The sequence below is a fragment of the Paramormyrops kingsleyae genome, chromosome 8 (genome assembly GCF_048594095.1).
Source record: "Paramormyrops kingsleyae isolate MSU_618 chromosome 8, PKINGS_0.4, whole genome shotgun sequence".
Classification (NCBI taxonomy): Eukaryota; Metazoa; Chordata; class Actinopteri; order Osteoglossiformes; family Mormyridae; genus Paramormyrops; species Paramormyrops kingsleyae.
This window is the reverse complement of record NC_132804.1, coordinates 19,194,125-19,221,443: the sequence shown is the minus strand read 5'-3', so window position 1 is coordinate 19,221,443 and position 27,319 is coordinate 19,194,125. Positions and strand designations below refer to the sequence as shown.

The 27,319-nt window shown below is 44.0% G+C and overlaps 1 protein-coding gene and 1 non-coding gene across 3 annotated transcripts; one reads left to right on the top strand and one right to left on the bottom strand.

The window, feature by feature from the left end:
• The first annotated feature begins 599 nt into the window (after positions 1 to 599).
• Positions 600 to 27,319, top strand: LOC111851677 (carbohydrate sulfotransferase 11-like). Of its 2 annotated transcripts, none has more exons than XM_072715429.1 (3): positions 600 to 2,659; positions 21,434 to 21,510; positions 23,525 to 27,319. In XM_072715429.1, exons 1-3 carry the CDS (start codon positions 2,566 to 2,568, stop codon positions 24,374 to 24,376), a joined length of 1,023 nt encoding a protein of 340 aa, XP_072571530.1. In that variant the 5' UTR covers positions 600 to 2,565; the 3' UTR covers positions 24,377 to 27,319. The 2 variants fall into 2 exon arrangements, with proteins under 2 accessions (XP_072571530.1, XP_072571529.1); XM_072715428.1 differs by having other exon boundaries at positions 21,431 to 21,510.
• Positions 13,532 to 13,605, bottom strand: trnat-agu (transfer RNA threonine (anticodon AGU)). Its single transcript has one exon. It is a non-coding gene; the product is annotated as a tRNA-Thr (tRNA).

Sequence of the window (27,319 nt, the reverse complement as noted above, 5' to 3'; positions counted from 1 at the left end):
ATCTCTTAGTATTTTTTGACAATATTTGAATTGTATCCCCATGCCATCACCTACACAACTTGCTTCTACTTTTTCTACATGGTAAATAAAAGGACTCTGATGAAGATCCATTTGTAATTATAATTTATAAAAAAAGAGTATGAATACTTTTGATGTATGTGTTTAAAACCTGTTACCCTCTTCTTATTGTTATTGATATATTTTCCTTACCCTTTGTCATTGAGATACTCTGATCCACACTTTAAACATTCTGGTTCATATTTATGCACAACTACGTGAATCCTTGTTTTAGTTTATTCAGTTAAAGAAACTGATATTTAATTGCAATTCTGGGAAGAATAGTGACTGTGGAATTTCTTGGCAATCACGTCTGCCATTTGACTTTTCATGTTTGAGGTCATGGTGTTTAAAGCGGTAATCCACTGGTTTTCTCCTGCAGTTCTGTAAGATATGGAAGTGAATTGGCATTTCTACATTGTCTGAGTGTGAGCCCTGTGATGGACTGGTATTTCAATTATGTTCCCCTTATTCGGGCCCCTTGCTTCCATGTTCTCTAGCTGCAACCCTGTCCTGGATGAATGACTGGAAGATGGATGGATGGATGGATGGATGAAAATGTGATGTTTGCCTTTCTCCTGCATGCAAAATACAGAACCATATTGCTGCACAACTATATTATTGCTTGAATACATTGAAATTTCTGTGGTACTATAGTGGGAATTAGCTAAAATGGTTATTTCTGAACACCAGACCAAGCCAGGTAAGAGTGGAAGATTTGCCACCGGTCAGCGAGTGAATTCACAGCTCCTTGGATGATGTTCCTCCTGTCCTGCTCCTAGGAGATTTTGTGATGTCCTTGAATGAACCCACCACAGAGTTCAATCAGCCTCCTACCGAGCATGACTGAGCATTTCGTTAATCCACAGGATGAAAAGACAAAGCACAGAGAAAGGGGATGAGAAGAGATCAGTTCAGCTAGTTTTTTTTAGCTGAACTGATAAAGAATACTATGAAATGCTTTTGTTGTCATTGTACAGGTAGGTAGTATAACAAGATTTCATCCATTTCATATCTCATCTTGCTCTCCTATGAGACATCAACAGGTAAAAAACAAATCTTGGGATCAGACATTAGTCTGGCATCCCTTAAGCAGTTTTTTGGGTTATAGGTCTTGATCAAGGAACTAAAAGTGACAAGGTTTCTCTGCTTGTGTACAGTTTGAACAAACCACCTTCCAGATAGCAGACCCCTAACCCACAGGGTCTCACACAGCTGATTGCAGGAGTATGCATAGTAAATTTATGTAAGTGATTTTTAATCTCACCACTAATAACTGATCAAAAATATCGCTTAGTACTGTATATAATTCATAAGGGTGTGAATAAATTAGTTTTGAAACAAAATGTGAGAAGTAGTAAGATTTGTGCCAGTAAAAATGTTTACAAACATCATAAATGGTAGGGAAGGGAAAGCCCAAGTCTTCTGTACCAAACAATAGATGTTAATATGGATGGATGGATAACCTTTTTCTCAATAGTAGATGGTGATATGGTGCCATTAATTGTTTTGTGAACTAAGCCAGTTAGATCCAGCTGGACAATCACGTGATGTCAACCATCGGGAGGAGATAAGCAGAAATTCACCAATAGCAGCAATAATTAGATCAGTACTAAGCACAGTTTAAATGTATATAAAATTATACAAAATTATAAATAACAGCTGAATTACCATTTTGTTCTACTACTACATCAAATTGGACTATGATTGTACTGCAAATAGCCAATACAGTGTGTCTTAAAATGATTGACAGAGGATATTCGTGATTTGCTTAGACCCGTATTTTATTAGTACATCTGGTTTTGCAGTAGTTTTGGATTGTTATAAAAGAATGCTTAACACATAACTAAAGGTTAGGTTAATGGTTAACATACAAGGAACTGAACATATTTTAAGTAAATATTATGGCATGGTCGTAGTTTGTGTTTTTTACCAGTGTTTTAGATTAGATTAATTAAATTATTTTTTGCGATGTATTATGTACAATATTGGAGACATGCAGATCTGGTTTTTCCCAGTAAGCGGAACCGCGGGGGTTGTACGGGACTGCATCTTTAACACTGAGAAGTAGGGGGGCACCCATCGCGTAAGCAGCCCTCCGGAGAGGGCAGCCGGCCGCCACCGCACCACGTAGCCGACCGGCAACTCCTCAGCAACCCGAAAGAGCTGTGATCCAGTGGGGGCATCGGCGGGGCTGGCGGAGGCTCGCAGCACAGCGGATCAGCCCCCGCAGCTCTGCTTGCGCCCTAATTAAGGAGCACCGCGCATTTTCTTTGTTGTGCCTGAAGCGAGGTGGACTTTCTTGCGGAGGCATATCCATGGAGTTTTATACTTAAAGGAGCGATTTCCTGGAGTAGCCTGCCGAAGTTTCAGGGCAGTCATGCAGCTCCCCGCTGCCTCGCCCGCGCAGACGGGCGTAAAAGCCAAATAGGACGATCCCCGCTTCGTACCAGCCGCTGCCGGACAGAGGTTCGGTTCGGGTCCCCTCGGCCGTTTCGGGGCGTCGGAATGAGAAACCCCCAGCTTTACCGGCTGGTTCTGGGGGGATGTCTGGGTTCCTTTATCATCGTGATCTTCTACTTCCAGATCAACTTGAAATCAGGTAATCGGGGAGGACGATGCGCGTTTGCCTCGCCGTTTGCTCGTCTTTTCCGAAGCACGGACCGTCTTTATTTACCGCCCCCCCGAACGTAACGATTTATCACGCTGTTATTAATGATGGCGATGATGGCTGTCGGGGATTGGCGAGGTCTTTGATCATAAAGGTACTTTTGTGAGACTGGGTGGCTTTTTGCCAGGTATGGGGTGCTGGATTGGAGTTGAGCAAACGGAGAGTCTCTGGTGAGGGGTTAGTACTGTTAATGTAGCAGCTTCGACAATAATTCCATCATATCCAGTTCCTGAAAAGCTCTCCAGTCTGCAGGGATGGCATTATTTTCGAGTTAAAATACAACATACACTCACTGGATTGTTATTCTTCATCGGAAAGCTGAAGTCGTTGGCGCAGTTATCTGTAGCATGTAATTACATTTATGAATGATCTGCTGGATTACTTATTTATGGGGGGGGGGGGGGGGGGGTTTGCAGTCCAACATCATTCCAGATGAATCCACTGTATATCAGGCAGGAGCATTCAGATCCTCCCGCACACTTCAGATTTTGGCCTGGGCATCTTGTATTCTACACTGAGTTTTATAAAAGCTATTCCATCCACTATATTAATGCAGTTTTACTGATGATGCAAAACTGAAACCTACGTTTGTGTGTGTGTCCGTGTGCGGGTGGGTGGTCTGTGTTTGCTGCCGGTAGTTTCCGATGTAATGCTAATTGTTTCACGGCCCCCAGGCGGCATGGGTTCAGACGTGGCACCGAAGGGGGGGGGGGACACCGAGCTCTCTGTATGTCAGACGTCACCCCCGCTTTCAGTGCACGGCCTTGCAGAGGAAGAGGGAATCTCTGGTAAATTCCACAAATTTCAAATCAAACTTCCCGCTCTGTTATTCATACGTCTTTGGGTTTTCTGGTTCAAAGTAAAAACGGTAAATATAATTGTGTTAATATGACGCTATGGAGGTGGGCACACCCTTCACTAGGATCCTGTAGCACATTTCAGCAGTTAGTCCTTGTGGGCAGTTTAATACGGAAGAGGAGCAGGGCCACCATGACAATATTATTTGAATTCTGACTTTAATGTCAGAATTCTGACTTTCTTTCTAAATTCTGAGAATCAAGTCAGAATTCTGAGATTAAAGTAAGAATTTAAATAATCTTTTCATGGTGGCCCTAATCCTCTTCCGTAGTTTATAAACGACATAAAGTCGTTTTTTTTCTTTATATATATATATATATATATATATATATATATATATATATATATATATATATATATATATACATATATATATATATATATATATATATATATATATATATATATATATATAGATAGATAGATAGATGTTCTGATTTTATTCCATTTAGTTGTATTTAGTCTTACCATCATTTCACAGAACTGAGCTTCAGCACAGATGACCTTGTCGGGTCTAACTGTTGGGTTGATACAGTGGTGGTGTAATGGTTTAAATCAGACCTTCTTACAGTCACTTACTGGACTGTCCTACCTCTGAGGAAATGATCAGTTAATTTTGATAAGCTATATTCCAGTGACCTGTTAGTGATGCATCATGCTTTATTCCATCCATCCATTCATCCATCTATCCATCCGTCCAAGATTCAACCTTTCGGATGTATTTGTGTGAATATTTACTGAGCTGTAACCTATGCTGTTTTTCTTCCCCTCTGTGGATACTTTGTTGCTTACGGCACATCTGAGTCGCATAAACTGTAATATAGTTCAGGAAATGACTGGTTTGTCTAAACTCTCCCACTCTTATGCTCTCAGCTGTGCTTTTGGGCAGAACGGCACAGATTTGGCTGTTCTTCTCATTTGCTGCCGTTGCAGCTTTTTTGATCTTTACTGCTGGAATTAAATCTTGGATCTGACTTGTGTGCTTGACGTCCATCTCTGTTAAACGAGGCCCTTGCCTCTGCTGACTACTAGGCTTACATGGGGGGGGGAGGGGGGGTCCCATTCTGTTCCCCTTGCATTACTCCATAATACTCAGCATCTTTGCAGACCTAACTGGTTTCATCCACCTAGTCAAGAATGTATCTGCAGGCCAGGAAACATGTCAAAGTCTAAGGTAATGATATATTATTATGCATGCTACTTTCATTATTTTAGGCATGAGGATGTGAAATGATTGGTATTTTTGTGGTCATCGTGCTAAAATAGCCACATTCATCTCCAATCCAGTTAGCAGAAATACTCTCTGTGGTTTGAAGGATGACCAGTGTTTGGAGAATGTGCCTCAGCATAGCGGCACGAGAGGCTTCGTGATGGGGGGGGGGGATGAGAGTGTGCATTGTGTAAAACTGCCTGCGGAATGTTATGCTTGCATTATGTTTTAAGGCCCTCCCCCTCCTGAAGTCCTATGCATCCCCCATATCCACCGACGCCTCCCTGAGCTTTCATCCAGCCATTGGAAACGCCCCCGTTGCAGATTTTTTTAATTTCTTTTCCTTCTTGTGTTATTTTGTATGGAGCTGTTTTCCAAGCCCCCCCCCCCCACCATGCTAAGAGCTTTGTACTCCACCCTGTCTCTGAAATATAGTTGGACATGCAGAGTAGATAAAAGAAAAGCAGGCAGCTTTGGCTGTATTGTGTCCATTCCTGTATGGCTGGGGGAATTTGGCAACCCCCCCCCCCCCAGGAGTTAGCAGTCAGTAGGGTCAGATAACCACACACCCCCCCCCCCTCCCCCAGTTGCTTCAGGGCCTTGCAACGGTGAAATCACTCTGCCTATCTTGGGATTTGAACCGACAACCTTCCAATCACAAGCACAGTGTTCAGCCGGCTCAGTCACACACTACAGTGGCTGTCATAACTGCTTCCTCATCACCCTCAAAGGTGACACCGATGCCCCTTCATGGCTCTTGTTGGGCTTTCAGTGGAATTTGTTTCCCTCTGCAAAGCAGGATTGTGTCAGTCCCTGTTTTTGGTAACAAAATCCCAATTCCTCTTTTGCTTTGGACCACAGAAGGGCTGCAAACTGACACCACAATTCCTCCTATTGAGGCCTCCCAGGGTGGGGGAGAGGGGGTGAGGTGTTACGCTTGAAGGTGAGCTGGTCCCCTGCTGGTTTTGGAGACTGGTGGCGGCCTGATTGGCACATGTCGCCGGTCTGAGTGTGTAAACACAGGGCCTCCCAAAGCTGGGCCATGAGCCCCCATCCCCTCCCACGCAGGCGCGCGGCTGTGGCGGCTCTCTGGCTTCCTTCTGTGTTTCTCTTAGGAACTGAAAGTTAGACACTAATTACTGAAACACGCACACACACAGACTGCAGAAGTCACCCCTATCTCTGATCGTCAGGCTCTTCCTGCTGCGTGTACACAGAAACTAAATTATGAAGTTTAATGAGAATGGATGCCGCTTTTTTTAATTAGGAGGAGTGACTGGGGGAAAAGGGGGGGTGGGGTTATGCATGACCCAGAGAATGGAGTTAGGGTTTAAAAAGTGATACAGGACAGGTGGCGGAGATTGAAACATGAATATCTTTCTGGGGGGCGGGCTGTGCTCGTGGCTGACAACCAATAGTGAGACAGGCTGGGATGGACATCTATGTGAGGAGATCAGGATCATTTATGGTTTTGGGGGGTCAGCGTTATGGAGTAATACTCAGGCTGGCTGAGATGATCTGGGATACTAATAACTAGAGATGCTCCGATCAGCATTTTTGGGGCCGATCACCGATTACCGATCACCAAGATCATGATCTGCCGATTGCCGATCACTGCCGATCACAGAATGGCAGGGGAATGGGAATCTTTTATCTATAATCTAGCAGAGTTTGCACCATTTGTAGAAATGAAACTAACTCTAAATTAACTATATTGAAAAACTGTAGAAATAGGCTACAGTCAAGATCTTGAAGAATCAAGTGCTTGACACTTGGCGCCCCACACTGAAGGAGGGGCAGTGACACTTTGGTCAGCACTGTCGTCTGACACCTCCAGGGTCAACACATGAAATGTTCCCCGAGAGCAGAGTGGTTTAGTTTCTCATACTCGGCATATTCAGTTGTATGGCGTGTTCTAAGATGCCTAATCATGTTAGTGGTGTTAAAATGCCGTTGCTTGCTTCCACCTCGAGGGATTTCATCACGACATACATTGCAAACGGCTAACTTTACGTCTGTATCGGACACTTTGAAAAACTTCCAGACGGGAGAACTCATGTTGCCACTAGTAAGCTCCGCTCTGCTGTTGTTTACCTGTGCGCCGTGCATGCACGTGTGAAAAAGTCGCGCGAGTAATTTACGTCAAGTGATCGGCTTTTTTGATCGGCGCTTTTGGGGTTCGCCGATCCAGCTATTTTTAGCCAATATCGGCCGATCATGATCGGTGGCCGATCAATCGGAGCATCACTACTAATAACCAGAGAGATTTGTGTGAAGGACTCACTGAGATATTTGTAAGTAATATTAATGGTTAGAAAGATTTATGAAGGATGATTGAACCATCCGTCTTCTAACCTGTTATCTGGTACAGAATTGATAGGGGTCTGGAGAGAAGAGGGCTATGGTTAATTTAGAGACATCAGTTTACCTTCTTGGGCTGCAATAGGACCTCTGTACAAACATGTGGAAAGTATGAAAACTCCAGACATTCAGAGCTGGGGGTGGGAGTCAAACCCCCAGCCTTGGGGCTCTGAGGCTACAGGACCCCTTAATGTTTTTAAACTTGCGTTCTGATGCAGTTGGGCTGTGGAGGCTGTCACCTGGAAAGAGCGGGGCCCCCATTGCCACAGAATAGTGGATAAGCAGCCATGCTGATGGGGGGAGAATCTCAGAATGTAGGGTGACATTCATAGTGAGGGGGGACAGTGATTTATGCTTGGACAGCATTTCATTTTTCATGTCCAGACATTTTACCACAGTATGCCGTATTTTGATGTCTCTCCAGGGGGCGTGTCTATCCAGGGGGGCGTGTCTATCCAGGGGGGCGTGTCCCTACAGTGGGCGTGTCTCTCCAGGGGGCGTGTCTACCCAGGGGGCGTGTCCCTCCTGAGAGGCCCCTGGCGTGTCTTTATCTAGCAGCACTCGTGGCAACAATGGAAGCGCACCCTGTGCTTAGTGCACCGTCCGTTTCCCGGGCCTCTGGGGCCGGTGAAGCAGCTGTGGCAGTCAGTAAGCCCTGCTGTGAGAATGCGTGTGCACCAGCATGCCTGTGTGTGTGTAAGTCGCATATATATTACGTTGTAGGTACCAAATGTCCCCACAGTGTGATAAAAACCTGTTATTTTGACATTGTGGGGACCACCTTTTCAGTCCTCACAAGGGAAAAATCAGTTTTATAAAACTCTGTGACTGCAATCAAAAAATTATTGTTAGGATTAGGGTTTTTCCCATAGAAATGGAGAGTTCCCACAGATATGAATACAAACGCGTGTGTGTGTGTGTGTGTGTTGGCTGGATAAACCCAGCGCTCTACTAGTAATCACATTTTCTCATTGATAAAGCGTGTTGTTACGGTCATTTTACCAAAGTCTGACCGCAGCTCATTTACTAAAATGCCCAAAGACCTTCATACTTGTCCAAAGGAGACAGGAAAAGAGCCACTGGCTTTGTGCAATGCGATAACCCAAAGAGTGCACTGGCTTAAAAGTGAGAGTTATGAAAGATGAGATCCTTAATCCCCCACGGTGACCGTCCCCCCACCCCCACTACGTGTCTCTCTCCTTTGTTGCACACCCCTGCTGGCAGGACTATGTTCGGCAAGAAGCTGCCAAGTCTCACTGAGGTGTGGAGGAATTCCTCTCCCGCTGCAGTGCAGCCACACGCATGTATGGTCGAAGCACGAAAATGATTCGCTGAAGTATCGTACAAAATCCGCCGTGATTCGCTGTACATGGCAGATAGGCACGGGTCGTGCCGGGAACTGCAATCCCTTTGGATCTCGGCGCATTAGCGAATCAACTAGTCAACTAGGACCGAAAGGCCAAGGATACAGAAATGTTAGCTCTTCCCTCCCACTGCCCTGGTGGGGGCCTTGTGCAGGGATCCCTGCTCTGCCTGCACATAGTCTTCATTAGTCTGGGCTTTCCCCCCTGCTGGGAGTGGGGAGGGTCAGTCTGAATCAGCACCAGAGCTCAGGTGAGGCTGCTGTGCCAGGGATTCTTTAGCCAGTATTTTCATGGTCTTTCATGCTGAAAGCTATCCATTTTTTTAATCCCCCACTGGGGGCTCACAGGGGGGAGATTGCTGATGTGTTTTGTTTTTGGCTGTTAATCTTGGCTCTGAAATAGCTTGTGTCAGATGCTAATTGAACCCCCCCCCCCCCCCTACAAAAAAAGCTTAAATGTCTGAGGCTTTTGTGAGTCTCAGTGCACCAGGGCAGTTATAAATACCCCCCTGAGCAATGCCTGGCCGCCCCACATGGGGAACAGCTACAGGTCTGTTCTAAGCAGAGGTGCTGAGAAAGCGCTCTGGCCGTGAATAGCCCTTAACACAGCCTGTGTGTTTACAGAGTGCCGCTCAAGAGGCCTTCAGCCAACACCGGCAAATCCTTCCTGCTTTTACTTCTTTACCCGGCGTTCGGCTTGCAGGCTAAACGTGACGCTTTGCTGTCTCTCCCATGTGTTTTCCTACTTTATTTCACTGTTAGGAAGGATACAGAGATTAAAAGGTATAATTTCATGAGGCAGGACGCCTATATCCAGCGTCGAGATTTGTTGGGTAGCTGGATTACTTGTTGAGGTATTCCAGTTTAAATGGGCTTACATTTAGCTTAGACTACCTTAAATCCAACAAGTTATCTTGTAAACCCCAAAATCCAGCTTCGTGACTCAGGCCCAGGATCTGTTTTGTATTTGGATTTATGCTTTAATCTGAATTTTTCCTGGTACCTGCCATCATTAATCAGGGCTGGAGGGTGATTGTGTTTCAGTTATTCTTCAATATTGTAATATTGTGAAACCCATTAAATTCTTGGCTCCGAGTTGGGCTCACTATTTGGATTGTATCAATAAATATACACTCACCGGCCACTTTACTAGATACACCTAGTTGATAAAGACATTGTCTCTTGTACAATTTCAGTGGTGGATGAGTTGTGCTTTCTGAGAAATCTTTCTGTACACCAGTGTTGTACTGAGCTGTTACTTTTAACAAATCTGGCCTTTCTCCTCTGACCTCCCCTGACTGGCTGTTTTCATTCTTTATAATCTCTGGACACCCCAGTAGGAGGTGCCGTCTCTGTACCTGTGACTGGAAGATCGCCGGCTTGAGCCCCTCCCTCCGCAGAGCAGTCATGCCCGAGGGCCCTTGAGCAGCCATGCTGGCTGTTTCTGCACTAGGACCCTCCAAGCTCAAAGCCCGGTGGGGTAGGCGAAGAGAAGGATCTCAGTGCACCTGTACTCATACGTACTTGTGCAAATGGAAAATAAAGGTTATATCATTATCGTTAGTGTGTAAAAATCCCAGGCCTGGTTCTGAGGTTCTAGATCCACCAGTACTGGACTGCACAATACCTCTTCATCCTGTGTGCAAGCTGTGTGTATTGCAGCTACATGATCAAATGTCCTTCATGAACTGGCCATCGTCTATGAGTTATGAGTTTTGAATCCTGCAGATTATCTATTTTTAGCCATTTGCTGGCTACTGAATCCACTTAAGTCATGACGTTTGAAACCTGATAATAATGTACAACCCCATTTGCCACAGTGTTGTGTGCCTCAGCATTTCCATCGATCTGAAACAAAAACAAAAAACAATTTCTTCTGCTGCTTTCAATGCAGCGAGAAAGATAAGAGGAAGTGACTGTGTAAACTAGCCAATTTTAACAGTTTTTTTCAGATCTAGTATTGGGGTTTAACGGTATTCAACAGAATTCATGCTTCGATACAAACCTTGGTTTTGCTTTTACGATTTTTTTTGGCGCAATTTCGGTGCAGCAGCAAAAACATACTTTGTCCTGAGATTATTTATTATTACAACCGCAAGCACAATTAGGAAGCGTAAACCAAAGGGAATGCGTTTGTCTAGGTGTCTAAATAAAACCGGAGAGATGCTTGTTTGCACATGGTGACAAATGTATAACATTAAAAATCAATATCAGTCTGGCCATCTATCTGTAGCTGAAACTGCTTAAATGCCACGGAGAGACTGACTTGCAGAGGCTGCCTCTGCCTCGCTCCAGTCGTACACACATCCGGATGATGTCGTCTCAAATGAGTCGGCACATTGGATGTGTTTTCAGCAACATACCTGAGTTTGGTATAACAGAGCAGACAGACTTCAGAATCTTATCAACTCTCCAGTGCTGCTGTAATTTATTGGGAAACCAAAATTTTCCCAAACCACCAAATATGACTGACTGTCACCAGCATTAGCCGTAACAATTTCAAATCCACAATTAGCATAATGTTTTCCATGTCGAACATTTACCTGTGAATTTGGGTTCCGCCCGTGTCAAGAAATGCTTTCATTCATTTCATTGTGCACACCAAACTCAAAATATACTGAACCTGTACTGATAATTCCTCCGGGGGGACAGCTACACTGGTTACTCTATTTGAACTAAAGGAATTTAGCCCCTTTCATACTTAAGGATGCTGTCTCGAAGAAATAAATGATGGTGAATAATGTTACCGAGTACACAATTGTGGTTTGTCTGTCTGGACAGTCAGGCCCTGGTCGCAGTTTTTACATCATGTGTTGCGTCAGACTTAACAAGCAGATGGGTTCAAATCTCAGACGCAGTGAAGAGGAACAGGCAGGCTTTCATCTGCTGCTGTCTTTACATCTGTGTGGTCTCTATAGTTCTACCCCTCCTCTATATTTTCTTTTTCCGGTCTTTACTCTGTATTGCCTGACCCTCCCCCCCCTCAGGTTTCTGAGATCTGACGTGAGCCGTTTGCTTTGGTACGACATTCTGATTCTGGTGATTTTTGTTGCGAGCAGCTGTGTTCTCTCAAACACGTCAGAGACGTGCAGCTGCCCTCGCGTCTTCCTGTTAATCCCCTCAGGTACCGCATTCCTCCCGCCTGGCCGTAATCGTAAGTCACCAACTGAGCTCAGAAATCTTCTTTATGGTCGTCCTTTATGGAGGTCTGTGTGACCTTTTGCATCTTTGTCGTCGTTTAGTTGGTCAGGGCCCTAACTCCCTTTTTCAAAATGTTTTTACATTTCTTAAGTATCCTCAGTGATATTGAGGTTTGTGTTTATTCTCATTTTCATTAAATGTCAATCGATTTCCACCTTTTTGTGTAAAATTTCCAGCATCCTGTGCCAAATGAGAACAGCTACCCAGAACCTGCTCTGAAAAGAACCCTGGAAGATTCCGTGAGCCAGACGTAACCACGTGATGATCTGTGCTTTCAGAGTCCCGGAAGCACCTCTCTGATTAACAGAGGGAAACATTAGTACCCTTCTTAAAATAATTTTTCCAACACATTTTGGTGCCTGTCCCATTTAACAAAGGGTGCTGGTGAATTATTTTAGGATGAGAGAGGGCTGTTCTCCTGTCTGGGGAAAGTCCAAGGTCATGGTGGCAAAATGACGAATGAAACTATCTTCCCCTGTCTGATGGCTGCAGTGAGACACCCTTAACCCAGCAGCTCGTGGTTCAAATATCAGGAAGCCCCCTGCTGGCAAGGCACAGAACTTAATGATTAAAATGGGTGAAGCATGTATACAGGTAAAACTATGATAGATTGTTTTAATTTAAAAAAGCATCTGTGAACTCTTGTATGTTATTCCATTATTATTTTTCTCCAGAATAAATAAGATTGTATTTAAAGTAAATTACGATAATCTGAATTATCTGATTACACAAAGGAATTGAAATGCTTCTCTGGATTTTTAGGAATCTATCCACGTTGCTCTCCCTCTTTATTTGGAAACGTGACGCCGTAATCCTACAGCTACCACCCTGGCTGTTTACGGGTCACCTCCTCCACCCCCCTCCCCATATCACTTCTCAGCAAGAGCACATTTGTGCCTTGATAGCTCGTTTATGATGCTGCAGATTATTACTTCACTTATTTGTCTCATGGTCTTGCAGAGTTCCGGCAATCCCATATTTTTGGAGCTGTATCTATCTGTCTGTCTCTATATTTATCTATCTCTATATCTATATGTCTATCTCTATATCTATATCTACATGTCTATCTCTACCAACCAACCAACCCCCCTCTCATTTTTTGTGGTAATTCATATAGCTACAGAGCCAGGGGTCACAGTGACGAAGTCACATATTCAGGCTTTCAGAACCCAGATGTTGGAAGCTGGGTCCTGTGCCATTATGTCCAGGAACGGTAATGTCCTGTTCCTCATCTCCACTTAGATTCCTGACTAAACTCAAAGGCCTTTCCAGAAATGACTGTAATCAGCTGTAACTCGTCGTCGTCGTCGTCATTTTCCTACCACCCCTCCTGCTGAGGGAGAGCCAGTTAGACCAGACCTCGGTTACACTTTAGCTCATTCTGAGGGATCTCCAGATGTTCTCAAGCTGGCGTGTCCTGGGTCTGCCCCCGGGCCTCCAGCCAGATGGCGGCCTTCAAGGTCCCTGCAGATCTTTGAACACCTCATCCAATCACAGAGAGGGAGTCAAGCAACCCTGCGGAGAAACCTAATTGTACTAATGACCTTCTACTTCTGGTCATTCCCTCCAGCTTATGACCGTAGGGGGCAAGAGCGATGTAGACTGATAAACTGCGAGCCTTGTCTTAAGATTCAGCTTCCCTCTTTGCCCATAAAAGTTACTGGACCAATTCTTCTGTCAGTCACACATTCTTTCTTACCAAGATTGTGTCTGACTGCTTCTTTTTTCTGCATTTTGTAGTAAACAGAGTGTAATATGATGATATATATATATGTATATTTTAAAGGCTCTACCTTTCAAAGTCAACCCAAGGCACTGCTGGGATTTGAACCCAGGATCTCCTGTTTACTAGACAGGCGCTTTAACCAACTAAGCCACAGCACCAACTTCCTTTCTTTATTGTTTAATATGGGTTACATAAATTATTAAAGCATAAATCTGTCCATAATACATTATAACAAAAAAGCGTTTTTACAATTTTTGGTTAATGTATTGGAAATAAAAGCTAAAATATATTATCATTCAGACCCTTTGCTGTGACACTAAATTTCAGATGCATCCCATTTCCACTGAACGGATCTTTAAGTGCTTTCCATTGATAATCAGTATTAGAGTATGGCTGTTACATAACGAAATGTTGAAATAAATACTTTCCAAATGCACAGTAAACTCCTTTTCTGAAGGTAGACTCCCCTTGTTGTCTGAATAGAGTGAGGCACTCGAGTGTAAGGGTGCCTCAACCTCCGATTCGCTAGGTGCTGGTTTACATCCCTGCTGCTTCACACCCAGTGTCAAATCCCACAGGCGTGTGTTGGAGGTGCAGGTCAAATGAGGCCAGAAACATGACATCATCTACAGATAGCATGTCACCTTTGAGATGTCACCTCAAAGCAAACCTCCTTTCAGCCATGGCTGCCCCTTGATATCCAACAACAGAGAATCACGAGTGGAGATGCATCCTTAATGGAAGCCAATTTCCCCTTTAAACAGCTTTAATTTATCTGCCAAGGATGTCCTGAGGCACACAGTCATACATATTTTCCAAGTCCACAAAGCACATGTAGGGTATTTCTCAATATTCATACTTGACTGTACTCGTCTCCCCGTTTTACATCATCTTCCATTGCCAAAGACCTGTTCCAATACTAAGAACATAAGTACAGAGGATGGTAAAATTCCCAGATACCTTTCTTGCCCTGCCCCAAACACCAAGGATACATTAGTTGCATCCTCGCCAAATGAAACCAATCCCATGATTCATTGTGGCCCAAGTTCATTCTTGGGAGGCAAGTTAGCAAGACTGCTCTTGCCAAGACCACAAGTAAAATCTTTGCATTCAGGGTATTAAGAAACACCAATAGACTTGGCAGATTCCCACAAACCCTCTCACGGCTAAGCTAGGGAGATGAGGGTCTGCTGTTCCACAGCTAAGCTATAATCTGCATGGATCCTCCTGAAACCTAGGTCTGACCATTTGGGTGCCCCCTCTGGTCCTCCCTTTAAAAACAGGAACCACCCCCTCCCCTATTTGCAAGTCCAGAGATACATTACTTACCATCCTTAGCTGTAACTACAGAATTCATTTTGCTTTCATACAGCTATTAAAAATAATTTCCATTTCTTTAGAAAACAAAAAGAGAAGTGGACCTTATTTTTGGTATCTAGAAGAAGGGATATTGGTCTCCCCATACTGTACGTTACAACCCTGCTGCTCAAGATATTTTCACATACAATAAACTATAGACACTCAAACTTCCAACTTTGAGACCAACTCTGGGCTGCTGGTATCATTTAAAGAGAGACCTGTCTAGGGTTTGGCGCCAGGGTGCTTCTGATTCAACACTATGCAAGTGGTTCAGTGGATAGCAAGATGAATGGATTTAAAATGATGAAGATGTCAAAAAAGAAACAATTTCTTCTGCCAGTGCGAGATTAGAGACAGAAAAATAAGCTAGTAAAGGAGATCTATGATGTCAGTAATGTGTATTTGGAAAAAGAGAAAAAAAGTTTTTCTAAAAATGAAAGGAGTTAATAACAAGTGGAGAATAACTCCTGTGTTATTGAGGCCCAGACCTGCAGCTGAAGTGGGAACAAACATAGAAGACAGTCTTTCACTTTCTGAGTTTAGTTTCTCAGCTGGTTGGGACGCAGTTGAGGACACTGGACTGGGGACTAACACAAGGCTGTGCTATAGCTTCCTGTCTTTAAGGCCGGGCAAAGTGCCAGGCCAGTCCTGTTTCAGGCTGAGGACGCTGGAGACTCCAAGGGCCTGGAGGCCAAAGAGACCCACTAATACATGGGATAGATTAGACCTTTGGCCCAACATAATTACATAATATCAGACTCAAATATGTCTGTGCTGTCTAAAACTACTATAGTACAGACCTGTACTATACACCTGGTTAATTAAGTACTCTAACTGGGTAGATGGCTAAGCTTTAACAGGGTGCTCTTGTTAGCTTAATATAAAACTACCTTGGGTGTTAGTCAAGCTATTTATGTGAAACCGCTGAAGGAGTAACATTGGGAATCCTATGCTTAGGGACTTGGCAACTCGTGAAGAAGCTTTTCAATGCAGAATGAACACTCAAAGTTCTGTATCCCAGAATCTCAGGGACCGCCTGGTAACTTGTGTCCGTCGGTGATGACTGAGCACCAGTGCAAATATTCAAGGGGAAAAATGTGATTTTCATGAATATAAATGCATCTGAATATCCTCGCTAGGCTTGATCTAACAAGATGAACTTTTCAGCAGAAAGCACCCGTATTTTTCTGCCCTCTGGGCTTCCACTCGGACGAGTCTGTGACAGCGTATTTACAAGAACGTTTCCTCGATGACAGGAAAGTCGAAAGGCTTGTGGGAGTCCCAGCCTGAGCATGAGTCTGCGGCACAAATATTTCTTTTGGACAGCAGTGATAAATTTCTACAGATAAGTAGTGTGTGTTTCCCTCTCCTTTTGGTTAAGTACTTGATTGAAGCCAGGACACAGATGGCACTTTAATGGCATCACTGCTGCTTATGCCCGCACTGTTTCTCATGTGTGTCAGGTTTCACCAGGACTATGACCATTATTACAGAAGGTGGCATCTGTGCAGAGAGCCCTGTCTTCCACAGAAAGGTGTCACACCGAACAGACTCCCTAATGGCGTGAGACAGGCTGAGAAAACACCACAGTGCTTACAGCTAGACCAAGACCAGACCAGGCCAGACCCTGTGGTTTTGAGTCTCCAGGGGTCAGGGGTCTTGCTCTAGGAGGCAGTTGAGCTTTCTATGTAGTACCCTGTGCTGTGGAGGCTGAACCTGTTTACATGCAGGCGTACCCCACCTATATTCTCTCACGGTGCTGGACCTTTCAAGCGCCACTTTTTTTGCAGCGTTCCCATCAATGGGCTCCTTAGCTCCACCTCTGCTGGCAAAAAAAAAATGACGTCAGACTTAAACAGGAGTTGGCTAATGGGAAATTCCAGTCCCTCTGTTGTAATCAACATGGGTATTTACATAATCAGGACTCCTTTTTATGAAATACTGGTGCTTTGCTTGCTGTTTCCAGTAAATTTGTTATATCTTGATTTTTGTGAAATCTTGGGGGCCTTAACAGTATCATAGTTATTTATGTGTTTAAATGTTAAATGAGTAAAATGGTCTATACTAGACGGGGCACAAATACTTAGTAATAACTTAGTTACTACTAAAGTACAAATCATGAACAAATACAGTCTACTTGAGGTAAAATATGTCACAATTCATTAATGATGAACAAACATGAGATCAGTATTTCTTTTTGTGTTATTCATTAATTGTTCCTTCAGTAGTTCATTCAGTAGTTTACAAAGGTTAACAGAATTAGCAGATATAGCAACTGTTTGAGAAAACATGCGTAATGATTCATTAATGACAAATTAACATGAGATTAGTATGTAACTAAAACATAGTTTGTGGTTAATTTACACAAAAGTAATAGCATGATACTATATTATTTGTTCCTAATCAAGTAACAGTTAATTAGATGGATTACATAATGCTTCAGCTGGAATTAAAATATAAAATCTGAAATATTTAATATGACCCAAAATACAATACATTACCCCACATACCTTTAATCACAGTCATAATCTTAAGACCTGTAGATGACAAGTCCACTTTCCCGCTGGCTCTTACACAACAGACAAAAACAGTTCCTCTTAGAACTTCAGGGGGGTATTCCATGAAGCAGGATTAAGGGAAAGTCTGACTTATTTAAACAAGTCAGTCTTACTTAAGTGAGAGTTCCGTTCCATCAACGTGTCTTAAATGAATCCCCGCTGAATTACCATGGTAATTTAGACCTGCGAACAAGGCTGGTCTGGAACAGGCTAACTGTCTCGCTTAGTTTAGTGTTGTCTCAAAGGTCGTCCAACGTGTGGGAATGTGTGGGAACAGATTCCCAAAAGATCGTTCCGTCGGACGAAATTCCGCAATCTTACTATTCATGTCATGTAATCTGTTGAATTATATGTCCTCATCTGACATTACATTTTACATTATCTGATTGATTTTTTGTTAATCTGTAAGGTGTACCAAAATGACATGATTTTGTTTGAGTTAGTGGGAGAATGTGTCTTGTATATACGTATATAAAAATGGAACCCTGTAGTCAGTGCTGTGAGTAAAAGCAAGACGAGAAAGCAGAGAATAAAAACCATCTTTTCTGAAGTAAAGCTCTGCGTGATACTTCCATAATATGGAGAACAGAGCTGAGATTGCTACATAATCAATATAATAAAGCCTATAAAATCACGTCTTAGCATTCCAATTAATTCCAAAATAATTACAGTAAAATCCAGTTATAGTGGACTTGTTTATAACGGAATATCATCTATAACGGACGAGGTCTGCTGGTCCTTTACGAACATGCAGAAAAAGCATCGGATATAGCGGACTCGCATATAACGGAATTTCGCTTATAATGGAAAACAATTTGGTCCCCAGGGCCGCTTTTAGCTGTAGTTCTGTTCGGCTATAACGGACATGCAGTTCCGCCTACAAGGCGTGTGGCGTGCCGGTGATATCCAGCGCGCGCAGATACGTGAGTAGTCGGGTTATATTAATAGTCACGCATCTGGTCAGGTAAAGTTGGATTACTAGATGTTCAATATAATAATCTATACCACAAGTGTGTCTGCTGAGGTGTGGCATGAGTAAATGGTGTCCTGTAGTTGTGTTCTGGGCATACAGCAACTCTGGATGTAACAGACTGTTTTGCCAGGTCACTTGAAGTCCGTTATAACAGTATTTTACTGTAAAATAAAAGCGTACGCTTTTGAAACATGAAATGCAATGACTGTACTTGGAAAAAAAATCCATTAAAATTATATGAACAGAAAGATATCTTTATATTTTTAGTCACTGTCTACTTTGAAAGTTTACTACTAAAATAGCAAAGACGGTTATTTGTGCAGAACATTTCAGACGGATGTGATTTAAAGTATTTTACGGAGATCAAATATTATACAGTAATAATGACAGGTGAAATCAACCCAGAAGTGGGGATCGAACCAGTAACTTTAGCATTATAAGGCAACAGTGTAAACCACTGTACCACCATGGCACTGTACTAAGGACTTGTAACATATACGTAACTTATGCATTTATTCTTTTTGCAATTCATTGCCAAGCCATCTCCCTGGTTGTGTTTATGGACACAGTACTGCCCCTGTTGCCTTTGTCCTATGGTTGAAGCTATGGTTGCCCATGTGGCCTGTGCTTATGGTTTGGAGCTATGGGGTCTGTTTCACAAAGCAGGATTTCTTGCTTAGCCAGATAACTTGCCAGATTTAAGGTAGTCTGGGCTAAATAGACCTTATTTTCATCAACTTACATTTAGCCCAGACTACCTTAAATCTGGCAAGTTGTCTGGCTAAGCAAGTAATCCTGCTTTGTGAAACAGGCCCATGGTTTCCATTGCGGCAGTGGTACCTCGGTTTATGAGCATAATTCGTTCCGGAAACATGCTTGTAATCCAAAGCACTCGTATATCAAAGCGAATTTTCCCATTAGAAATAATGGAAACTCATATGATCCGATCCACAACTCAAAAATATTCATACAAAATATAAAGTAAATACAAAATATAAAGTAAAAATACATAAAACAAATTAACCTGCGCTTTACCTTTGAAAAGAATTGTGGATGGTGTGAGGGAGACGAGAGAGGAGAAGAGGAGGGTTATTTTGTAGGAGGACTTTCACTATAATTAACGGAATCACTGCTATCTGTTGGCTCACTGGAATCTTTTTCTGTTTGTGCGACTTTAACAAGGAACCCATCCAATGACAGCCTCTTTTGCCTCCTTTTCGATTTGGCAAAAATGTGGACATTGCATTGTCGTTAAACAGATTCATCGCTCGCACTGCTACGCCCTTATTCAGGTGGTGCTTTTCTACTAAATTTTGACTATACGAGTGAGGCATGCCGACTGAGACCGAGCATGGGAGACGATTACCCACAATTCCGCAGCGTGAGAAAGTGAATAACCATTGGTTCAGTTGTGATGACGTGCGCTCGGCGTCAAAACAAGAAGCGCACGCATGCTCTTCCTGTTTTGAAGCCGATCGCACGTAAAAACAAGAAAAACAAAGAGCGCATGTGTGCCATATGATTTTTGATGATACTTGGTGCTCGTAAACCAGGACTTGCTCGGTTTCAAAGTCAAAATTTATTAAAAATCTTTGCTCGTCTTTCAGAACACTCGTAAACCGCGTTACTCGTAATCTGAGGTTCCACTGTATTGCCTTTTTTTAATGATTACATCTTTGTATTTTTCATACAGGTCCATCAGCAGCGTTTATTCTGCGGCAGAAAAAAACACTGCTCTCGTTTTACAGGCTTTCCGACTCATTTGGTCTATCTATCGTTCATCCATTTATTTGGGCTTCTTAAATATCGCGGGTGTGCGCACTAAGTGAGACTATGCAAAGTCTGTCTTGAATGAACCTTGATTAATTAAAACTGAACTGCGTTCGTGGAACGACATGAGGCTAAGTTTAGAGATGGAGCTAGGTTGAGTCTGACTTTTTCGGGAAAGTCTGCCTTTTTTTAGCTACTTTCATGGAATACCCCCCACTAGTCCGGGAACTTGAATATACATGGAAGACAGTGTTGTGTTACATTTAACGTTAAAAATACAGAGTTTGTCTTTTTAAAGTTAACCTAATTGACATCCTCCTTTTAAGATGTAGCCTTTTGGTTATGGTTCCTGCAGAGTTGCCAAAGTTTAACCAAAATGAGCCCATTTACACAAACCTGTCCATTTCTACAGGGAAAAACCTTGACCCTAACAATGACAAGCTTAAAATTAAACATAAGCAACAAAATACAAGACTTTTGGCATTTTTCGTTTTTTGATTGCATTCACATTTTTTTTATAATAAAATTGAGTTTCCCCTTGGGGTCCAAAAGAATGGTCCCCAAAATGTCAAAATAATAGGTTTTTATCACATTGTGGGGACATTTGGACCCCACAATGTGATATATACATCTCACACAGACACACACACCGCCTCCCAGTATAGGGACACACCAACACTTCTGACTCCCACATTAACTTTACTTGGAAGTTTACGTGGAAAATGTTCCCACTAGACCGAGTGCAGGCACGGTGGACAGTACTAACCCGCACATCGCTCCCCCCTCCATGCAAACCTACCCTAACCCAGGCCTTTTCTGGAGAACATGCAGTGCACTACAGCATCACATCATGCATTCTTTTTAATGGGCAGAGCCCAGAGCTAAATGCACAATCACCCATTCATCTCTGCAACCATAACCTTCTAATAACTGGGAAACATGAGACATCGAAGTGAGGAAACTGGTCTTTATGTTTTAAATTTAAACTTATGGAAACAGGCTCTGATCTATGAGTGTGTGTATGTGCGTGTGACATGGGCATATGTGTGTGTGTGTGCGCGTGTCATGTATATTACATTGTGAGGACCAAATGTATTTTTTTTGGTTACTAATGTTTAACGTTAGGGCTGGGTAGGGGTTAAAGTTGTCGTAGTTGGGATTAGGGTTTTTCCCATAGAAATTAATGGACGGTCCCCACAAAGATATGAAGACAAATATATGTGTGTGTGTGTGTGTGTGTGTGTGTGTGTGTGATGTGGAGGGGTAGTTGTGGGTGGCCGCCAGATGAAGTTTGTCTGTCTGATGTGTGTGTCTCGTTCACAGCAGAGCAGGGCACCCGTTGGGCTGGCTGGCACTGGAAGTCCGGGAGAAGCCCCCTCCAGATGTTATACCACGGTGATCAGGCAAGTCCCCCCCCCCCCCCTTCACCTGTGATTCATCATAAGCTACACGGCTTGTCTGGCTTAATTTCCATAAAACATGGAAACGCTGAACATAGACGGCAAATGGTTACAACACAAAGTATGAAAAATACAAACCATGGGCCCCCCCAAGTAGGTGTATAGCTGTAAGAATATCAGTGTATATAATCAATAAGACTTATTTACATTCTAGTCAGTTAAGCCCCACAGTTAGTCCAGCACTATAGTGTGGCTGCTTTTACCAGGCAGCTCATTGACATTTATCAGACGGCTCACTGACATTCCCTTTTCGAGCTCTGAAATGGTCAATGAAGTGTGGAAAAAACAGGGAAGCCAGCAAGGCAGCGGTAAGGGTTACTGCCGCAGCTCGGATATGGTGACTGCATGAATTCCATGCAGTTCCTCTATTGGGGAAGCGAGTTTGTGAATGAAATCATACTGAAATGTGTTTAGGAAAAGCTGAGGGCCTGTATGGAGTCTGTTAGAAAAAGAAGGTGGACCAATGGTTCGAATTTACACTAGTGGCCAAAATTGTGAAAACACGGAGCATTTTTCTCATTACTACACAAATACTGCTGGTAATGTTTATAAACAAAGAATGTTAAAAATGTCACACACTGAAAGGTTGAATAAGTAACTGGAATAAAGTTCTACAGTGTCTAAAAATTGGGAGTGTTTCAACCATTCTGGCCACTAGTGTATTTCCCCTGAGCTCTGACTATGCACAGAGAAAAACTGCATTACACTCTTATGTTCCTTAGCCAAGCCATCTGAATTAGTTTTAAATGGTGTTTTTTCTTCATCCATTAATCTGTGGTTTAAAGGTATGGAAATCTGACAGTGTGTTTTCCATCCAGTCCCTCTTCCCAAAAGAGAAACAAAGCGTGTCTGTCATATCCATGTAACGACTAATAAACAGCCAGCAGACCACAAGCCCCACACAAGACTTAAATGTACCGTATCCGGAAGATTCCCGGAGTGTTAAATCTCTGGGGAAAGATAATACCAGAAACGGCAGATGGCGCTTGTGGTTGGTTTCCAGGATTCACTTGAAATTTATACCAGTCATAAATTAGTGGTTGTTTCACTTGTGGGTATTTTCTGATTTGTGCTGTACATGAAAGACGATCATGTAACCGTGTAAGGGAAAGGAGGTAGAAGGGACTGTGATGGACAAGGCACTGCCTCATCGCCCGGGGGGGGGGGGGGGGGGGGGGGGGTGATGGAACAGCTGCTGGCTCCTCCTGCTGGGAGGCTGAAGGAACAGCCGCTTTCTCAGCCCATAGGCAGGTTTCTAAAAGTCACAGGTGACTTGACGCTCTCTGTATGTTTGTGACCTTATGTTCTTCAAGCAAATAATCATTAAAAGCAAGGAAGCGCAGATGATAGGGTGGCAGTGTTGTGGAGGCTGCCTAGTCCGGGACAGCTTTCGATACAGACCAAGCTTATGGTTCCCAACCACAGGAATGTAGGAAACACATCATGTGGAAACACTGCATGAATATATACAGCATTCACATTTTCATTCTTGGTTATGTTGAAATGGGGTGGCATGGTGGCACAGCGGTTGGCACTACCCCTGGGACCAGGACTCATGCCTCTGGCCTAGCGCTACATTGGAGTTTGCACGTTCTCCCCATGTCATGGTGTGGTTTCCTCCAGGTTCTCTCATTCCCCCTCACAGTCCAAACACCTCGTCCTGGGTTGTTCCCTGCCTTGTGCCCATAGCTTCTGGGATAGGTTCTGGAGCCACGCAACCTTGCATAGGACAAGCTGGTATGGATGGCTGATAAATCATTCTGAAATATCAATCTGCAGCCCAGAATAAATATTAAAAGCAGGTAAGAGTGATATCAAGACACATTGGGGAAAAATAAATCTAAACTAAACTTTGATTCTAATCAGTATAGTTGTCCCATGCAGTCTGCTAGACTTAGTATGTTGTGTATCTTTGTGCATTTTGCCTGACGTGTTTATCTTCTCCGTCTCCCGATAGCCTGAGCTGTCCATCCCTCAGATGACCCACCAGGCGCGGCGAGAGCTGCTGGAGGAGGTATGCCGCTCCTACACCCGGAAACGGCGCGTCCTCGTGCAGGAGGACCTCAAGCACTTGATTGTGGACGACCAGCACGGGCTGCTGTACTGCTATGTGCCCAAGGTTGCCTGCACCAACTGGAAGCGAGTGCTGATGGTGCTGACGGGTGGGGGCCGCTACAGTGACCCGCTGCAGATCCCGGCCAACGAGGCGCATGTGCCCAGCAACCTGCGCACGCTGTCAGAGTACAGCCCCGGCGAGATCAACCAGCGGCTGCGCAGCTACTTGAAGTTCGTATTCGTGCGCGAGCCCTTCGAGCGCCTCGTCTCTGCCTACCGCAACAAGTTCACGCGCAGCTATAACACGGCCTTCCACAAGCGCTACGGTACCAAGATCGTCCGCCGGCACCGCGCCGATCCCCGGCCTGAGGCGCTGGAGCGCGGCGACGACGTCTCTTTCGAGGAGTTTGTGCGCTACCTGGCAGACCCGCGGACGCAGCAGGAGGAGCCGCTGAACGAGCACTGGGAGCGCGTGCACTCACTTTGCCACCCGTGCCTCATCCACTATGACGTGGTGGGAAAGTACGAGACGCTGGAGCAGGACTCGCGCTACGTGCTGCAGCTGGCCGGCGTCGAGCACGAGGTGCGCTTCCCTGCCTCCGCCCAGAGCGCCAGGACCTCGGAGGACATGGCTGCCCGCTTCTTCCGCAACATTGGCCCCCTCTACCAGAGAAAGCTCTACAGCCTCTACAGAATGGACTTCCTGCTGTTCAACTACTCCGCTCCGGCTTACTTGAAATTCAGACTACATTAACTACCCCAACGGGGCTTGTGGGAGTATTATTTACTCAAAAATGTTCTGAGGGCAGAACGAAAAATGATGGTTCAGAGAAATAACCAATCAGATTTTAGAGGAGGTGGGGACTAAGACATCTGATTGGTTTAGTTGTAAAACTAAACCAATCTAAGTAACTGGCTGGCTGCCAGTTACTTAGAGCCTGCACATTTGTATAGACGGTATGCTAGCGTGTAAATTGCAGCACCGGCATCACTGTCAGCCGAAGGTGGTTTTTAATATTTTTTTCCCCTTTTTTCAGTGGGGTTTGGACTTTGAGGTCCAGCAGTTTCCTGTTTATCCTTCTGAGATTCATGGAAACAAAGTTCACTTTAGTATTGATTAAAATTTTGATTTGACCGGAAGAGGAATTTGGCAAGGTCACATGTGATGCCATCATAAAGCTCTAACTGTCCTCTTTAAGGAACAACAATAGAGTGTAAAGTATGAGAGATATGAGCAAAAACATAATTTCCTCGATGGAGGAAAAAATGAATTGCTGGAACTCAGGAGGATTTTATAAACGTGAATATAAATACAACGACAAAATGGCAACATCCTGAACTTGGATATTCGCTGCTCTGTCCCACCTAGAGCCAAAACTTCATCTCTTCAGTGCCTTGAAAACATGGACAGGATGGAGGACTTGTTCTTTTCTTTAAACATCATAGTGAGTTCAGAGATGCTGTTTGTTATATTTATATATTTCGCCCTCCACTGTTGATATATTTATTGCTGGTGAGAACTTGAGGGACCCACACATCGGTTATTCTGTAAACTAGGGCGTAAAAATGTGTCCTTACTTTTTACTGCCTTTGGGAGACGGCTCACCAGATTTTGCTGGTTATAATCGGTGGGTCAACACTGGCAGCCTTTAGCATATTGATATTATTCCCAAGGGAAGGAAACGGAGCCTTTTAAAAATGCACAAATGTCATGCTGTTGCTCCAGCGAGCCTCTGCCCTTCCGGAGCATTCCAGCTGCAGCAGAGAGCTCTGAAGTGAAAACTGCAGCTGTGTGTTTTTTAATGTCTCCTCTCCTTACCCCTCCTCTCCTCACCCCTTCTCTCCCCTCCCCATCTCTCCTCACCCCTTCTCTCCCCTACCCTCCTCACCCCTTCTCTTCTCTCCCCTCCCCTCTTCTCCTCACCCCTTCTCTTATCTCCCCTCCCCTCCTCTCCTCATGACTTCTCTCCATTCCTCTCCCCTCCCCTCCCCTCCTGTCCTCTTCCCTCCCCTCCGAGGGCACCGTAAAATGGCAGATCCGCTACAGGCACACAAGCCAATCCAGGCCTTGCTCTGTATCTCCTGAGAGATTTTCCGTAGATAAGTACTTTTCTGCCAGTAAAAAAAATTCCACAATGTTGCATCAAGTAACATTTATAAGTATATTACTTCAAGCAAAAAGGACCGTGGTTTGAGTGTGAATTTGATTCCTCTGAAATCCCACAGAACACAGAGAAAAGCTGCATCACACTTTTATGCTTATTTCAGCCAGGAATTAGCCTGAATTAGTTTTAAATGGTATTTCCCCCCCCCCCCCCCCATTAATCTGTGGTCTAAATGTTTGGGAATCTGACAGCATGTTTACCATCAAGTCCCTCATGGGAGTCCACAGCAGCAAGTAACATTTCATTGATGTGGTAAAATGATGTATTTCACTACCAAGAGCTGGGAAAAATAAGCCTTGTGTGCATTCGCCAGTAACACGACTGTAGTATCAGGCCACGGGGATCCCCAAAGTCCAGGGCTAAAACCGGGCTAAAATCCTAGTATAGCCCAGGGCTATAGTCACAAAGTTTGGTTTACGTAGTTGTTTGATCTGAGACACAGGAGAATTTGTTTTGATTCCCGTACCTGAAATTCTGCTTCTAGTTTGCTTTTCATTGTTTGCCTGGGTTACTCAAGAGCAGTCGGAGTGTGGAGTTTGAGAAGCTGTGCCGCTGTGAAGTGGGGGGGTGGGGGGGGGGAATCACTCAACTGAGGAAACAGCTGGCCGAATTAATTCACGCACAACAGCGTCTAAGCATCCAGCACACAAGTTCATTTGTCAGTTTTTCAATAAAATTACCCCCCGTCAACTTGCCGGGTAAGAGAAACTCCTGCTATCATGCGTGTGACTCATCTGGCCGCCACTCTGACCCCCAACGGCAGACGTCATGCCTCAGTCCCCATATTTACACCCCAGTACTTTCAATTTGTCTTCAAAATTCACAGGATTATTTTTTATGCAAAATAAATAAAGACTCACCCGCTCACACCGTTCCGCTGGACAGACTCTTGAGTATCAGTTGCCCAGTCCGACCTCGCTCGACTGACACGAGGCTGCAATGCAAGACACATCGGTCCTCCCCCAGGAACAAACTTATCTCCATAACACCATGCATATTTAACAGCAGAGGTGCTTATCACACATGGCGGAAAAACAAAATAAACTTCATTAGCTCTCTGATGATTGTCTCACATACTTAACGTCCAACAGAACATGACTCTCAAAGACTCCTTGAGGATGTTTTTTTTTTATGAATAAGACACAAAAATTTCAGGATGGTTTCAGAATTTTTATTTCAAGTAAAACCAAAGTCATACTTCTAAGTTCAAATGAAAAATTCTGATAAAAGCATAACGAGGAAAACAAAAAGTAAACACACAAAAATGCACACTGGGTCCTACAGTGGCAGCGTGGGTGCAGTAAGCAGTATAAAAGCGCTGTGTAATTTGCATAGATAAGTAAAATCTGGGAATACACTGGCTCCAGTGTGACAGGGTTACAGGCAGCTCAGGAAACATAGAACGTTACAGGTGCTCTGAATACAGATTACAATCACAGCGAGCGAGAATCTGAGGCCAGGGCAGCACTGAGAAACGCCCAGGGAAGCAGTGCGGTCTCAGCACGCGTTGGCTATCACACTGCACGCACAAC

What these genes read in the sequence shown, in the direction of transcription:
- LOC111851677 (XM_072715428.1), top strand. Translation starts at nt 2,566, where the DNA reads ATGAGAAACCCCCAGCTTTACCGGCTGGTTCTGGGGGGATGTCTGGGT. An exon ending in CCAGATCAACTTGAAATCAG is followed by an intron (nt 2,660 to 21,430) that starts GTAATCGGGGAG and finishes TCTCGTTCACAG; the next exon opens with CAGAGCAGGGCACCCGTTGG. An exon ending in TGTTATACCACGGTGATCAG is followed by an intron (nt 21,511 to 23,524) that starts GCAAGTCCCCCC and finishes GTCTCCCGATAG; the next exon opens with CCTGAGCTGTCCATCCCTCA.